At 21.5% G+C, this 16,128-nt stretch overlaps 1 protein-coding gene across 6 annotated transcripts; it reads left to right on the forward strand.

The window, feature by feature from the left end:
- Window positions 1-3,691: 3,691 nt before the first annotated feature.
- LOC127281857 (protein yellow-like) lies at window positions 3,692-16,082 on the forward strand. Of its 6 annotated transcripts, none has more exons than XM_051305812.1 (7): window positions 3,692-3,980; window positions 6,753-6,961; window positions 9,111-9,250; window positions 10,501-10,875; window positions 13,875-14,124; window positions 14,459-14,822; window positions 15,143-16,082. In XM_051305812.1, the coding sequence occupies exons 2-7, from the start codon at window positions 6,760-6,762 to the stop codon at window positions 15,717-15,719; spliced, it is 1,908 nt and encodes a 635-aa protein (XP_051161769.1). In that variant the 5' UTR covers window positions 3,692-3,980; window positions 6,753-6,759; the 3' UTR covers window positions 15,720-16,082. The 6 variants fall into 6 exon arrangements, with proteins under 6 accessions (XP_051161769.1, XP_051161771.1, XP_051161768.1 ...); XM_051305814.1 differs by lacking the exon at window positions 3,692-3,980 and adding an exon at window positions 6,211-6,327; XM_051305811.1 differs by lacking the exon at window positions 3,692-3,980 and adding an exon at window positions 6,339-6,519.
- The last annotated feature ends 46 nt before the right edge of the window (window positions 16,083-16,128 follow it).

The raw sequence follows: 16,128 nt of genomic DNA on the forward strand, positions 1-16,128 counted from the left end.
CTGCATTGAAAAAAAAATTTATTTGATTCAAATAATCGACTATTATCAAATAAATATTTCCTTGAAATAAATAATTTTTATTTGAATTCAATAAATTGTATTTGAACCAATAATTTCTTTATTTGAAACAAATACCTTTTTATTGACTAATAATTATTTGATACAAATAAATATTTGATAATAGTCGATTATTTGAATCAAATAAATTTTTTTCAGTCTATATATAATTGAATCAAGGTAATTAGAAAATTCATTGTTAAGCCTACAAATCACTGCGCTATTGTAATTATTAAAATTAGAAGAATGCACATTAAAAAAATAATAAAAGTGTTCAAACAGCGGAAAATATTCCAAAAAATTACAGAAAGAGTCAGAAATACACGGCAAAGGAGTGAAAATTTACTCTAAGTAACAAAAAAAAACTAAAATTATTCAAGAAATTGTTTTCTTGATTCCAGAATTAATAATCGAAAAATTAATTTTTCCATATTGAAAAAACACGAGAGAAGAAAATTATTTTTTTCTATCCAGTGTAAAAATATTCAAAGAATGAAAAATTCCAAAATAAATTTTATATTTTCTAAATTAAAAGGTATATCATCTACTGAAAATAAAAAAAAAATAAATGCAAATTATCTAAAACCACTGAGATAATTGATATGAGATTTGTGATGTATATAATATAGCAAATAATAAGAATTTAATAAACGTTTAAAAAAAAAACGTTTTAAATTTTACATTATTATTTTTCGTGTGACATGCAAGCAATATTCAGTAGTGCATACATCGTCGACTTTCTATCACACAGAAAGCGCGATGATTGTTAGGATCGTACACGGTATAATATTTAGAGTTACTCCTCGTATTGCGTAACTATATATAATACATGATGATATTTACGATTACATATAATCGTTCATGTAAACGCAATAGAGGAAAGTAGATTTTTTTTTTTTTTTTTTTTTTTATTATTAATTAAAAAAGAAGACGAAAGCGGATATTGATCGAATTGCTCATTAATCGCTCAAAAAATTAAAAAGAAAAAAATATACAGAAAAATATTAATTAATTAGTTATTTGTTATAGTTGGAAAAATTTATACAAAATTATATATATATATAATAATATATATTTTATATATTATTATAGAATTATATAAAATAATTATAAATTATAATATATAATTTTATAAAAAAGATCCGCTTTTGTCCTCAAAATATCTGTTTTTGTAAACTTCAAGAATTGTTTGACAATCGTGCTTAATTATTAATTCATTAATTTTCGTTTTGAATAAAAATTCGATTAATCAAAATTGAAAAACGATAACTAATATGTAACCTCTTAAAAAAAATTTGTGAACATTTTTAAAGTCAAGTAATTTTCTAAAAAAAAAAAATATCGAAAAAAAGAATAATTTAAAAATAAAATATTAAACATTTAATGAAATTAAATGTTTAATGAATTATTAATTAATTAAATTAATATTAAATAAAACCATATTTTTACTTTTTACGTTACAAGTATAATAATTTTTATGTTTAATTATCATATTCATCAGATGAATTTGCAATAATTGTTAAAACTTTATTCTATTGAATTGATCATTAACAATTTTTTTCCCCTAAGAAACTACGTTTTTGTAAATATTATTTGCGAGCGTTAAGTTTGTACAGTATTTTATAAACAAAGTATATTAAGTTAATTAATTACATTATTAGTTAAGTATAAATATGTTATAGTTATCCGTTAAGTTATAAATATCAAATATTTGTTTAAAAAAAAACGTTTAATTTTTATTTTATTTGAAAAAAATGCTAACGATTTGTAGAAAAAAAAATTGTTTTTGAATAAAGAAGTTTTTTCAATAAATGACTTTAAATAATTAAAATTTCATATTTCGTATTCCCATTAATAATTTAATTAATATTTTATTTTTTAATATTTAATTAATAGTTTAATTAATATTTTATTTATTATTAATTAATAGTTTAATTAATATTTTATTTATTAATATTTAATAAATAATTTAATTAATATAGTTTTATAATAAAAATTTAATAAATTTTATTTTTGGTGCATTACATAATTTAATAATTTTATGGTAAATTTAGCTATTTTAAAAAAATAGTTACAAAACAATGCTCTTGAAATTCACAAAGAAATAAGGGTATAATAAAAATCGTCATAAAATTATTGAAGAAGGTAACCGCATTTCAAAATACTAAATGAAGTTTATGCATTTTTTATCTTCTCTAAACTAATTTATTATTTTCCTTTTAATATTCTGCATTACGTTTATGATAATAATTTTTATTAAATTAACTTGTTATGTAACTTTCGTTTCATCTAATTTCAATTTAAAAATTTTTTTTAATAAAATAATTAAAATTATACGTACAAATACAAATTTAAAAAAAAATTAATTACAATAGAGAAATTAATCTTTAACGTCCGAGATCTTTTATTAAATAAGGCAAATAAAACGAAAACATTCGGACAAAGAATAAAAACTTTTATTTTTTATTTTTTATTCTTTGTCCGAATGTTTTCGTTTTATTTGCCTTATTTAATTATAATAATTATTACAATTAGTTTAATAATTATAAATAATTATAAATATTTATAAATAATTATAGTAATTATAATTATTATAATTATTAAATTATTATTAAATTAATTGTAATAATTATTATAATTTATATAAATAAATAAATGTGAATAAAATTTTAAATATTGTGAAAACTCTCTTCACTCTAATTCTGTTTATAATTTCTTCACAATCTAATAGTTCTTCGCATATAATTAAAAATAACTCAGTATTTGTTATTAAAAATCAATTTTATAAACATTGAGCTACTTTCATGGTTTTTTTTTTTTTTCATGGATATGCCCAGGAGTATATCTATACGAATTCTCAATTTCTCCATGGAAAATTATTAAGAATCCCATCAGCGTCAGAGCATGACTAAAGATGCAACTATAAATTTTCTCTTTCTTTCAACTTCCTCAAATTTTTTTAAACTTGCAATATTTACAAAAAAAAAAAAATATTCATTTCATTTAAAAATCATAGAAAAAAAAAATTATAACAAAAAAATTATAAAATTAACTGAATTCAATTTTTTTTTTAATTGTGAAAATACTCGAAAAAATATGGAGGCAAAATTACGGAAACTTTTGCGATTAGATTCAGGGAAAAAAAATATTGTGGACTTGAATTACTTGCGATGAATTATATTCGCGAGTCATTTTTTTTTTTGCTAAAGACTATTAACTGGGATAAACATCTGATACACTTTTTTATCGGTGCATGAAAGTTTTTCTCATTTTTACGTAAAACAGCACAGCGTTCGCCTCTAATTAATCTAGGTAAAAAAAAATAAAAAACTAAGTCTATATTCTAAAAGGTAAATTATCTGAAACTTAAGTTCGAGTTACTTACCAAAGTGATCGATCCCCGCGCGCTTTCTCCTGCCTACCAATTCCACTATTTTAGTTTGTCGATCAGTCTTCGATAAGTTTCACGCTTCTTATACCTCTTTAAATTCCTTATATGGAAAAGGATCTGTAAAAAAAAATTCAAAATTAATATTTAATTTCTAAAAACAAATTTTTAATTCCAATTTTTAAAAAATTTTACTTTTTTAAAAAATTACTAAATTTGAATAGAAAAAAAATATTTGTAATTTGAAAATACGAAAAATTTTAAATAAAAAAATACAAAGAAAAGGAAAAACAATTTTTATTTTTTAAATGTGAATTCAAAATTACATAAATCATGTCAATAAATGCAACAAAAATATTTCGTAATTATAATATGGTTGTGAAAATGCGTCAATTTTTAAATTCATATTGTGAAAATAAAATAAAATTGAAATAAATTTTTGTTTAAAATTACCCCGTGAGTGTGTGGGGAAGTAAAAAAAAAATTTTTGTCATTACTTTTAAGAGAGCGGAAAATAAAGTTAATCAACCACAGAGTGAGTATTATTTTGTTAATGATAAAATTATTATAATTTTTTGAAATAAATTTTATTGTTAAATATTTTGTTTATTGTAAGTGCAATGAATTTAAATAACTTATATTATCCTAAATACAACTTATGAGACAATTATTTGACAAATATTAAAATTTTAAACGAAATATTTCATGGAATAATTCAATTTTTACCAATTTTCATATAATCATAATAATCTTCGTTTACAGTAGTTTATGATTGAAAATTATAATTATTACACTGTGTGAATAGGCTATACTTAAATTAAATACTTCTCATATATAAAAAGAGGTGAAAGATAATTTCTCAAAATTAGTTTAGCACAAATCAAATATATCTTTTGGCAACAAAAAAAAATTGCAATATATATAATAAATACTAGACATTAATAAAATTTTTAATTTTTTGTTATTTATCAGGCAATTGCCGAAATGTTTAATAAAAAATTATTAAAATACAAAATTTCCTTCACAGTCGACTCACGACAATCGTAAATCATTAGACAATAAAATTGCCTGACAAAGATAATTTTTTTTTTAGGTATTAAAATTTATCGCGAAATAATTAAACGTTTTGAAATATAATTGACAAGCAATTTGGAAAAGCAATCAAATTTTTACCTCCTATTGAAAAAAAAAAAAAAAATTTCAAGGTTTTTGATGAAGAAAATAATTTTAGGAGTGAATTATAAAATATAATTACATGGTGGCTGGGAAAAAATTATACACTGTATGGTCTTTCTTAATGGTAATGTTCACTTTTTAAACTTCAGTTACTCAATTAGCGAACCCTAGTAATTGCTTTTTGTTATTATTTTATTTTAATTTTATTTGCATTACAATTTCATTGATGTAAAAACTTCCTAAGACCTCTTTAAAATAAATATGTATTCAAAAAAAAAAAATAAAATGGTTACAACTAATTTCGTCGAGTTATGTATTAATCTTATATATTTTCACTAAATGTTTTCTCAACTAATTTGCATAAATTATTTTATTTAACAGGCAATATTCTATTGCTTTTTTTCAAATAAAAAAAAAATACTAAGAATATTATTATTTAAATTTAATTTAATTATTAATAATATTGTAAATTATTACCTTAAAATTGTGAGGAAATTTTTCATCTTTTCTTTAAAAAAAAAAACACACGCACGCGATTTAAATTTCAAACATGGAAATCGAAAAAGAAAATAAAATTTTTTAAATGAAAGAAAAGAAAGTTTTTTGAAATTAATATTTAAACGATCGCGGTTTTCAAAATATTCAAAACATTCCCGTAACTATTTTTTATTTAAAAAAAAAAAAAAAAAAAAATTGATAAATATATATTTTGAACGATTTGGATTTTAAACCACTCGAACACTCTGGCGACTATTTCTTCAACTGCATCTGAAAAATTAAAAATAAATCATTAATTTAGATTTCAATTTAATCTCTTACTCTTGTACGTTACAATAACAAATTACAGGTAGCCAGATAGGTCAAGGTCTGACCCTACCTTTATTTATTATTTTCCTTTACAGAATAAACAAATTTTTCATTTATTTTATTATCGAAATTAATATTAAAAGTTTCTTTTGAAAATTTACAGAGAATAATAATAATAATTTTTTTTTATTTTATTAACAGGTAGGCAGGTAGGTCAAAGTCTGTCCCTAACTTTAGTTATTATTTTCAATTAGAGAATAAATCGAGGAATAAATAATAAACAATTTTATTTTTATTTTTTTTGAAATAAAAATTAAATTTTTATTTTTATTTTTTTTTGAAATAAAAATAAAATTTTTTTTTTACTTTATTATCGAAATTGTTATTAAAAGTTTCAATAATTGATCAAAAAATAATTTTTTGAAAATTTACAAAAATGGATTTATTTATTTATTTATTCTTGCAACTTCTCTCAAGAAAGTATATATATAGAAAGCGGAAACGATCGTATCGTATAGAAACATATCTAAATTAATTTAGAAAATAAAGTAATATTTTTTTTTTTAAATTAAAACAGATGTTTCTCTAATATACTTTGCGGGGAATTTATTTTTACGAGATACATATTCTCCTGCTTTTTTTTTACTTCAACTGCTATTATATTGGCGAAATATTATTCTCCTTGTCTGTTATTATTGGTAAAGAGAAAAAAAAAAAACAATGTTTTAGTGAATTATGTACCTAGTACAAAACAACGAGACTTTCATAACTTCACACGTCGCATATTATGGAATATATACAAGGAAATAAAAATTGGTTAAAAAAAATGAGAGACAATAATAAAAATGAATTTTTTTCCCTAATAAATTGTTAAAAGGGGTATGCTTGAGTAGAGACAGGTAAACAAAACAGTTCAATTCTGGACGTGAATCTATGTACTTCGCTTTCAATTTTCCTCAAATTTCCTGATCCCGTAATTAGATTTATTTTTTTTTTTTTCTTAAAGAAACTCCAAATTAATTTAAAATTTTCATTTTTTAATTTTTTTAAATGAATTATGAATTAGAATTTTTTACACACAATTTTTAACGGTATATATATTTTTTTTGCTATTAATAATATAAATTTATTACTAAATTAATTAAGATTGTATATTTAAAAACGAAAATATTAATTATTGATTTTATACATTTTTTTTCATATAAAATTTTACTTTCGTAATTTTTTTTTCTTTTTTTTTCTTAAATCAGATAAAAGTGAAAAGAATTTTATATAATTAAAAATCACTTTAAATGTTATTATTATTTTTTTTATTAATTTGAAGAAATGTGATGGCGAGGAAGAAGGAAGACAAAAAGAAAGAATCAGAAGAAATAAATTGGGTTTATAATTGGAATCCTACGAAGAAGCCAAAAATTGATGGACATTATTTTCCCGATTCTGAAATTTGGGATGAAAATGATTTAATTCTTCATCCTGATCACAAATTTGTTAATAAAGACTTTCATTTATACAAAACATGGAACAAAAATCGTAAGTGAATATTGGTTAATTATAAATTTTTATATGTTGTAAATTCTATTTTTCACAAACAAAAACAAGAATAATATTCACTTTCTACAATTACATATCTGAAAATATTGAAGCTAATACCACTGTCATTAACTGTGAAAAAAAAAACCAATAAATAAAAATTCTTTCCTTGAACGAATTTCTTTCTTAGTTTGAATAATTTTTCTCTATAAATAAAATTAATTTTATTTCACTTTTTTAATTTCAATAATATAAAAAAAATAAAAATCCCTGAAAATATTTTTGTCAATTTTGTAAATTACAATACTAATTTTCTAAATTGTTTTTTTAATTAAAAAAAAAAATTCCTCGAGAATTGTCTCATTATTCTTTTGTACAATTTCTTGTATTCAAGTGACGTAAAGTCAAATACAGTTCCACTTGAAAAGATTGCAAAAAAAAACTAAAATAAACTAACAATTTTTTTTTAAATATAGAAAGTACAATTTTTGAAAAAATATCGTAAGTTTTCAAAAAATAATTTTTAATTGATAGAAAAAATCACTATGAAAATATATAAATGAAATAAATAATAAATTATGTGAATATATTAAGAAACATTACAAAACTCGTATGGAACGTTATCGACATTCTAATCTTTAATATCAGTGTTATATATATTTTTGGATTTTTTTTTTTTTTTATAAAGAAACGGGATTTTGCAGCAACTACTGGATCACAGTGCTATGTAATTATATTTGATAAATGTTGAACTTTAAAGGTAAAGAGTACAATTCTAGTGATTGAACGTGGAGTATATTTTATTTTACATGAATTTAACGTTTCACTGAAAGTTGTAAAAAGTTCGCAAATTCAGAGGTAATTTTCAAGTGAAATCGACATTTACCTAAATTTGACGAGTTTCATTTTTATATTTGCATTTATCGCGGAAAGTTTTTTTTTTCGTCCAGACGAATTTTATTTAAAATCATATTTATATTAAAAATCAATGTAAATAAATAATAGGTAATTAATTGTAAGTAAATAATAATTAAAAACTAATTTAAAAATTTTTTTTAAATAATTTAAAATACTTTAAAATAATTTATAATAATATTAAATTATTTAAAATAATTAAAAATAATATTAAATTATTTAAAATTAAAAATAATATTAAATTATTTAAAATAATTAAAAATAATTAGAAAATTAATTTTTGAAATAAAAAAACAAGAGGGAAGTGAATCTGTAATTAATGATAAAAAAACAATAGTTGATTTGAATTGTGAAATGAAATTTTCATTGTGATTTGAGAGAAAGAAGAAGAAGAAAAAAAAAAAAAAAGTGACAAGGAAAAAGGAAATCTAATGAGTTTTCACTGTTAATAGTGATTATCTGTTGCACCTTGAATTATATTAACGAGGAGCTTCTCGCCAATGACCTATAAGTATTAGAGTAGAAAAGTGAGAGAGAGAGAAAAAGAGAGAAAGAATGAACATCTTCTATGAGATGGTAGAAAGGACAGGACATTCTCTTTAATTCTGTATTTGGCTTCACAAATACACACATAAGTTTACTAGAGAATCTTGATTATAATAATATAGCCAACACATCTCACAGTCACATCTCGTGCGTTATTCATTTCACACGTGATCCAGCTTCACTCTCGTTCAAAATTATTTTAAAGAAGTGAAAAACAAATTTAAAAAAAAAACCAAAAAAAAAAAAATTTTTAAATTAAAATCGAATTTTACTAAAAAAATGTTCTAAATATAAAAAAAAATTGTAAAACATATTATCAAAAATGCCAGGTAAGTGAATTTTTTAAAAAATGATAAATTGCTAAAAGTAAAAAAAAAATTAATAACAAAATATAAATTTTTAAAGCCATATAATAAAAATAATTACAAAATAAAATGATAAAATAAAAATTAATGCCCATTAAAATGAACGATAATGGAATAAAAAAAAAAAATGGATAATGGACCAAAAAGTACTAAACGATAATGGAACAAACACGAAACGATAATGGAACAAAAAAAAAAATTAACGATAATATTGAAAATAAAGATAAGAACTAAAAATTGAACCACAAAAAAAACGAAAAATAAAATAAAAATTAAATATTTGGATTTTTAAAGTAATTTTTAAAAAATTATTTTTTTTTTAGGGGTGACAAGTGTCGTGCCATGGCTATTGACAATGTCATTGGTGGGTTTAAAAAATTTTGTAACACCAGCAACACCAAATCAATTATCACAAGATCTTCAAGCACCGCCACAAATTTATTCGCCATCAATTTATCCACCGGTATTTATGAAAATTAATTTATATACTATTACTATAATCAATTTTTCCATTTATGGCAAAATATACACAACTCATTAAATTCAATAATAATATCCTCATTATTTCTTATTAAGTGGAAATTAAATCATAATTTCATACTATTTAATAATTTATTAAGAAATAATTAAAAATTCACTTTTTTATAATTTTCTAATTAATCAATTTTTAAATATTATTCACAAATTATCAAATTTGTAAAATCTTGACAAAAGTTGACTAATAAAATGTTTTTTAATTTAATTTTTTGTATTTTTGAAATGAAATATTTTTTTTGTAAATACCCTGTAATTTAATAATTATAACGATTAATTATGTATTTAATTATTTAGAAATTAAACAAAATAGAAAAAATTAACCTTTGCTTAAGGTTGGATTTCCAAATATATGACAAAAAAAAATAAATTTCCATGAACCTTTCACGTTATGATATTATAATTGAAATCATTATGGTGTGGCCTATTCTAATATAGGAATCGAGTCTTTGAAAGTAAAATAGTAACCCAACAAGTTTAGATAAATATATTTTTTAAAAACTCATTGCGTAAAACAGCAAACTTGCGCACTGAAACGAAAGAAAGATAAAACATTCATTATCTATAATTTGTATGTACCCAACTATATATATATAATTGCTGCACCTAATTGCAAAATATTCTCGTTATACAATGTGAAGCTTAAAAAAAAAACCCATAAATAACATGTTCGATAACATGTACCCCTTGAAAATCGAGTTCTAATTTAATTTCTCCAATTTCGTCTCGAGAGGAAAAATCCAACTGATTCGAACCTAAAAAAAAAATTAAAACAAATTTGGAGAATTTGAAAAATAAAAACAGAAAAATAATTAAATTTAATATTTTTTTTTTTTAATTAAAGAAAATATAAATAATTAGAAAAATTAGAAAACAAATAAAATAAAATCAATAAAATTATTAATTTCGTGACTTTTTCAAACAAATAAATAAATTTCGTCCTTTCTTCCGCATGTTTTCACAAAGAAACATTTCTTCTCACAATCGAAATACAACAATTTATCGCCCATTACACACGAGAATCGTGATCAAAAGTTTACAGGGGGGAGAAAAGAATAAGAAAAAAAAAGGAGAGATCGGTTAGAGAAGAAATTGCAAGATGGGCTTTTATATACATAAATATATATATAGGAACAAAATAAATTCAACCTGAGTTATGCCATTTAATTTCAATAACAGGTAACATCCACGCAAAATGGCAAAGGTTTTCCAATTCACACGACCTGCAATTATCCTTATCACGATGACACCTCAATAGTGGATCAACGATTATTGAAACCTTGCGAGGATAATCAACAACAAAAACAACAATTCTATCCATCAAATCCAATAAATAATTGGATGATTGAAAATTATCAAAATTCAGGATACGAAACTAAAATCAAAACTGGACGAGAAATTGATGCTCATTTAAATCGTATTAATTTTAATTCACCTATCGATGACAATAATAATAATAATAATAATAACAAAAAAGGAATATATAAACCTGATCTTTTGTATAAAGGGGAAAATCATCCTAACAATGAATACGTTGGTCCAGCAATGGAATTGGTAAATTATTTCATAACTATAGCAAAATTAAACGCGCGCCAAATTGAGTATTTAATTGTTTGTTATAAAGAAATTAAAAATTAATATTATCAATAATAATTTAATTTATTAGAATATTATTACATATTAAATGATAATAATGAAAATTATACAGGCCTCGGATTATACGACTTTTTCCGACTTTTTTCAAAAATACGACTTTTATCGACTTATTTTAATAAAATGCGACATTTTTTTTACATTTGAAAAAAAATGTAAATAAAATACATTTTTTTTTAGTATAAAATGTAGATCTTCTTCAGATCTTCTTCAATTCAATTATTTAACAAATTTTGAACTAAAATGATTCTTCACTAAATTAATTATTTTTAATAATTTTAATGAAATACATCACAAATTCAATTATATCAAAATTATTTTTCAATTAAAATTTTTATGAAATTTAACAATTGTTTATAATTTAAAAAAAAATATCACAATAAAATTATTGAATTATTTTTTAAAAATTTCAATTCAAAATAAACTAAAATTCAATTATTACCCGAAATTTTAATTCAAAATCAATTAAAAATCCAATAATTATCCAAAATTTTCAATTTAAAATTTAATTATTTACCAAGTTTTCAATTTAAAATGAAATAAAAGTCGATTATTTTCTAAAATTTCTATTCAAAATTAATTATTTAAATTTTCAATCAAAAATGAACTTAAATTAAATTATTATCCAAAATTTCAATTAAAATTCAATTATTACTCGAAATTTTAATTCAAAATCAATTAAAATTCAATAATTATTCACAATTTTCAATTTTAAATTTAATTATTTACCAAGTTTTCAATTTAAAATGAAATAAAATTCAATTATTTTCTAAAATTTCTATTCAAAATTAATTATTTAAATTTTCAATCAAAAATGAACTTACATTAAATTATTATCCAAAATTTCAATTAAAATTCAATTATTACCTGAAATTTTAATTTAAAATCCAATAATTATCCACAATTTTAAATTTTAAATTTAATTATTTACCAAGTTTTCAATTTAAAATGAAATAAAATTCAATTATTTTCTAAAATTTCTATTCAAAATTAATTATTTAAATTTTCAATCAAAAATGAACTTACATTAAATTATTATCCAAAATTTCAATTAAAATTCAATTATTACCTGAAATTTTAATTTAAAATCCAATAATTATCCACAATTTTAAATTTTAAATTTAATTATTTACCAAGTTTTCAATTTAAAATGAAATAAAATTCAATTATTTTGTAAAATTTCTATTCAAAATTAATTATTTAAATTTTCAATCAAAAATGAACTTAAATTAAATTATTATCCAAAATTTCAATTCAAATTCAATTTCCCAAAATTTTCAATTCAAAATGAACTGAAATTCAATTATTTTCCAAATTTAAAATCAAATAAAATTTCATTATTCTCAAAAATTTGAATTCAACGTTAATTGAATGTTTAAAAATTTGAATTTAAAAACATCTAAAATTTAATTATTTCTAAAATTTTCCATCGAAATTTTTTTTTTGAAATTTAATAATTTCAATTATAACTCTAAGGAAATATCTTTTGAAATTTATTTATTTCTAAAAATTTCAACTTTAACCCTTCGAAAAGGATTATTATTAAAAAAAAATTTTTTATTTAAAAATCTGTAAAATATTTTTGTTAAAATAAAAAGCAAATCCACTTTTTTTTTGGAATATAAATCGACTAAAACGACTTTTTTTGTGTCTTTAAGTTGATTCGAGGCCTGTGTTTTTATAATTAATATTTAATAGGTATTCGTTGGCCCCTGGTACCTTAAAAATTAATTTTTTTCAAATTACTATTACTATCTTTTTCTCATCATAAATTTTTTGTATTTGTATACAATTTTTGAATCAATATATAACTTTAAAAAAAATTTCGTTGGTAAACGAATTTTCGAATTTGGAATTTTAAAGAAATTTATTCCGAAATTTGGAAACACAATTATACAACTTTGGCAAAAATGAGAAAAAGAATTGTCAAAATTTGACACGTCATATGATTACTATTCAAAAAAAAACACGTGAAATCAGAAAAGGCCAACTTCAAGTTAGGACAGAAGGACAGATTAAGCATTTTATTATTATTAATTATTAAGTTTAGATTGTTGGAAATAATTAAATTTCATGTGATTTTGAATTGGAAATTTTCGTTAATTTATTTGCTAAAATTATTATTTTTTTTCTAAATTTAAAATAATTATTATTTAATATTATTTAATTGAAAAATACTTTCAGATAATTGAATTTTTGAAAAATTTTATTTAAATTATAAAAAATAATTAATTTTATCGAACAATTTTAGTTAAAAATTTGTTAAGTAATTAAATTTTTGTAAATACTGCATTGCATACTAAAAAAAAAAATTTTTTTAATTTTATGAAAAATGTAAAAAAAAGTCGATAAAGTTGCATTTTATTGAAATAAATCGATAAAAGTCTCATTATTGAAAAAAAAAAAAAATGGAAAAAGTCGTAAAATCCGAGGCCTGAACTCGAAATTGTTAATCTATTTCAAAAATCCCTGAATCACAAGTTTCAAAAAAAATTTCTGAATTTTCTGTTTGGCTACAAAAATGTTTTGTTTTCAATTTCCTTAGTTGAAAATTTATTTATAGAGATTAGTATTGATTGTATAAAAAAGTTTTGTATAATATATAAAACACAATTATACAACTTTGGCAAAAATGAGAAAAAGAATTGTCAAAATTTGACACGTCATAAGATTACTATTAAAAAAAAAAAACACGTGAAATCAGAAAATGCCAACTTCAAGTTAGGACAGAAGGACAGACCAAGCATTTTATTATTATATAATTTTACTAACGAGATAAATAAAAATATTATTTAGATAAATATTCGAAATTATCCGTGGAAAATTTTCAACAAAATCAGAATTTGTAAATAATTAAAATTGTATTTTTCTAATTAAAATAAATTTTCTACTCTCCATAGGAGTATTTTTGGAAGACTGTAGATTTCGAATATGAAAGTGACGAAGCACGAAATCGAGCTCGTTTTGAAGGTTCCTACATTCCAGAGAACAATTTACCCTTAGGACTTGAAGTTTGGGAAGATAGAGTCTTTATCACTTTGCCAAAATGGAAAAGTGGCATACCCGTAACTCTCACAACTGTTCCACGATATTCAACAACTAAAAGCCCGAAGCTAAAACCCTATCCTAATTGGGAATGGAATAATGCTGGTAAGTCTTCTATTATTTATTATATATAAAATAGTTTCAAGAAAAAAAAAAAAGAAATAATAATAATAAAAGAACTTTCTCCTCGCGAGAAGCCAGTATATCTTCTTAATTAAGGAAAAGGAAAAATCTCAAAGACGTGACTTGTTTCCGATACACATTATTCGTCGAATAAAATTTGCATCGATCTTTGGATTTTCTTTTTCAAGTTTTACTTTCAATTAAAAAATCTTGTTCTATTTAAAAAATAGAATTTAAAATTACTATTTACAGTATAGAATATTTTATCTTTTTTTTTTGTAATTAGCAATTTAAAAAAATTGTATTTTTTTTATAGGAAATTGTGAAGGACTCACCTCGGTGTTTCGAATTCAAGTGGACGATTGTCAGCGTCTATGGGTTTTGGATTCGGGAAAAATTGAAATCACAAATAGTTCCGAACAAATTTGTCCACCGGCAATATTCATTTTTGATTTGAAAACAGATCGTCTTCTTCATAAATACATTCTTCCCAAGGATCACATCAAGGAGGATTGTCTTTATTCGAATATAATTGTTGATGTAAGACACGGTTTTTGTGAGCTTGCGGTTGCCTATATTTCCGATGTTTTTCGTTTTGGAGTTGTTGTTTATGATCTCTTGTCCGATTCATCATACAGATACGAGCATCATTTCTTCTATCCGGATCCATTGTCTGCAAGGTAATACAAATTTTATAATAACAAAATAAAAAAAAGTAATTATTTTTCATTAATTTAATATTTTTTTTAGAAAAAATAAATTTAAATTCATATTTTAATTATAATTTTAATAAAAACAGTAATTTATTTTGAACATAAATTCAAAATGTAACAATAGAAATGAATATTCAAATATATGTAAATTAATCTTGGTCTCATGTAAATTAGTTACGAATTAATATTAAATTTAATCTAAATTTTCTTTATTCTACTTTCAAAAGAATATCTTTTTGCTGAAAAATAAATTTAATTTTTTTTAAAAAACAATACTTATCGTTTAGATACAATCTTCATGGAATTCAATTTGAGTGGACGGATGGAATTTTTGGAATGGCATTAAGTCCCCTTGATATTGATCAAGATCGTACAATTTTCTTTCATCCAATGTCAAGTTTTCGTGAATTTGCAGTTTCAACACGTGTATTGAAGGATAAAAAAACGGCTGACGAATGTTCGGATAAATTTGTACCCGTTGGTAAGCCAAGAGCAAATGATTATGGCCAATCATCAGGATCGGCTATTGATCGTGATGGTGTTATGTTTTTTAATATGGTAACAAGAGATTCTGTATGGTGTTGGGATACAAGAAAAGAATATATTCCGGAGAATCTTGGTGTAATTGGTACAAGTAATGTGTCACTTATTTTTCCCAATGACGTTCGAATGGATCATGAAATAAATCAAAGTGTATGGATATTATCCGATCGTTTGCCAATGTATCTCTATGGACATTTGAAAAGTGATGATATTAATTTTCGTATTTTTCGCGCTTACGTTAAGGATGCTGTGCGTAATACTGTTTGTGATCCAAATTATGTTATTCCCGACGCTCAAAATGGATTCAATGAGACTTGTTGATCTGAAACACTGGGAGAATAAACATTATAGTAATTTTATATTTTCACAAAAAGAAAATCAAAAAATTGTTTTCGTTTCTTAAAGATTTTTTTTTTGACTTTATTATCGTGAAATAAATAATATTTTACGATAATTATTTAAAATTCATAAGAATCGAAATCATTGAAGAGAAAATTGAAAAATAAAAATTTTCATTTATTAGAAATAGCATATTAAGAAAAACTGAATGCTTAATATATTTTACTTTTATATTTATTGTGTAAGTGAAAGTGTTTTGACTCATCGATTAATATATATATTATAATTTATAGTTGATATATTTGATTTTGTAGAAAATAGACAATGCCATCGATCTTTGGTCTCAATAAACAGTTTTTTTTTAATTTTCTCCTTTTTCAGTCATTTTTTT

The sequence above is a fragment of the Leptopilina boulardi genome, unplaced genomic scaffold (genome assembly GCF_019393585.1).
Source record: "Leptopilina boulardi isolate dan_hultmark-lab unplaced genomic scaffold, ZJU_Lbou_2.1 LbouV2_278, whole genome shotgun sequence".
NCBI lineage: Eukaryota > Metazoa > Arthropoda > Insecta > Hymenoptera > Figitidae > Leptopilina > Leptopilina boulardi.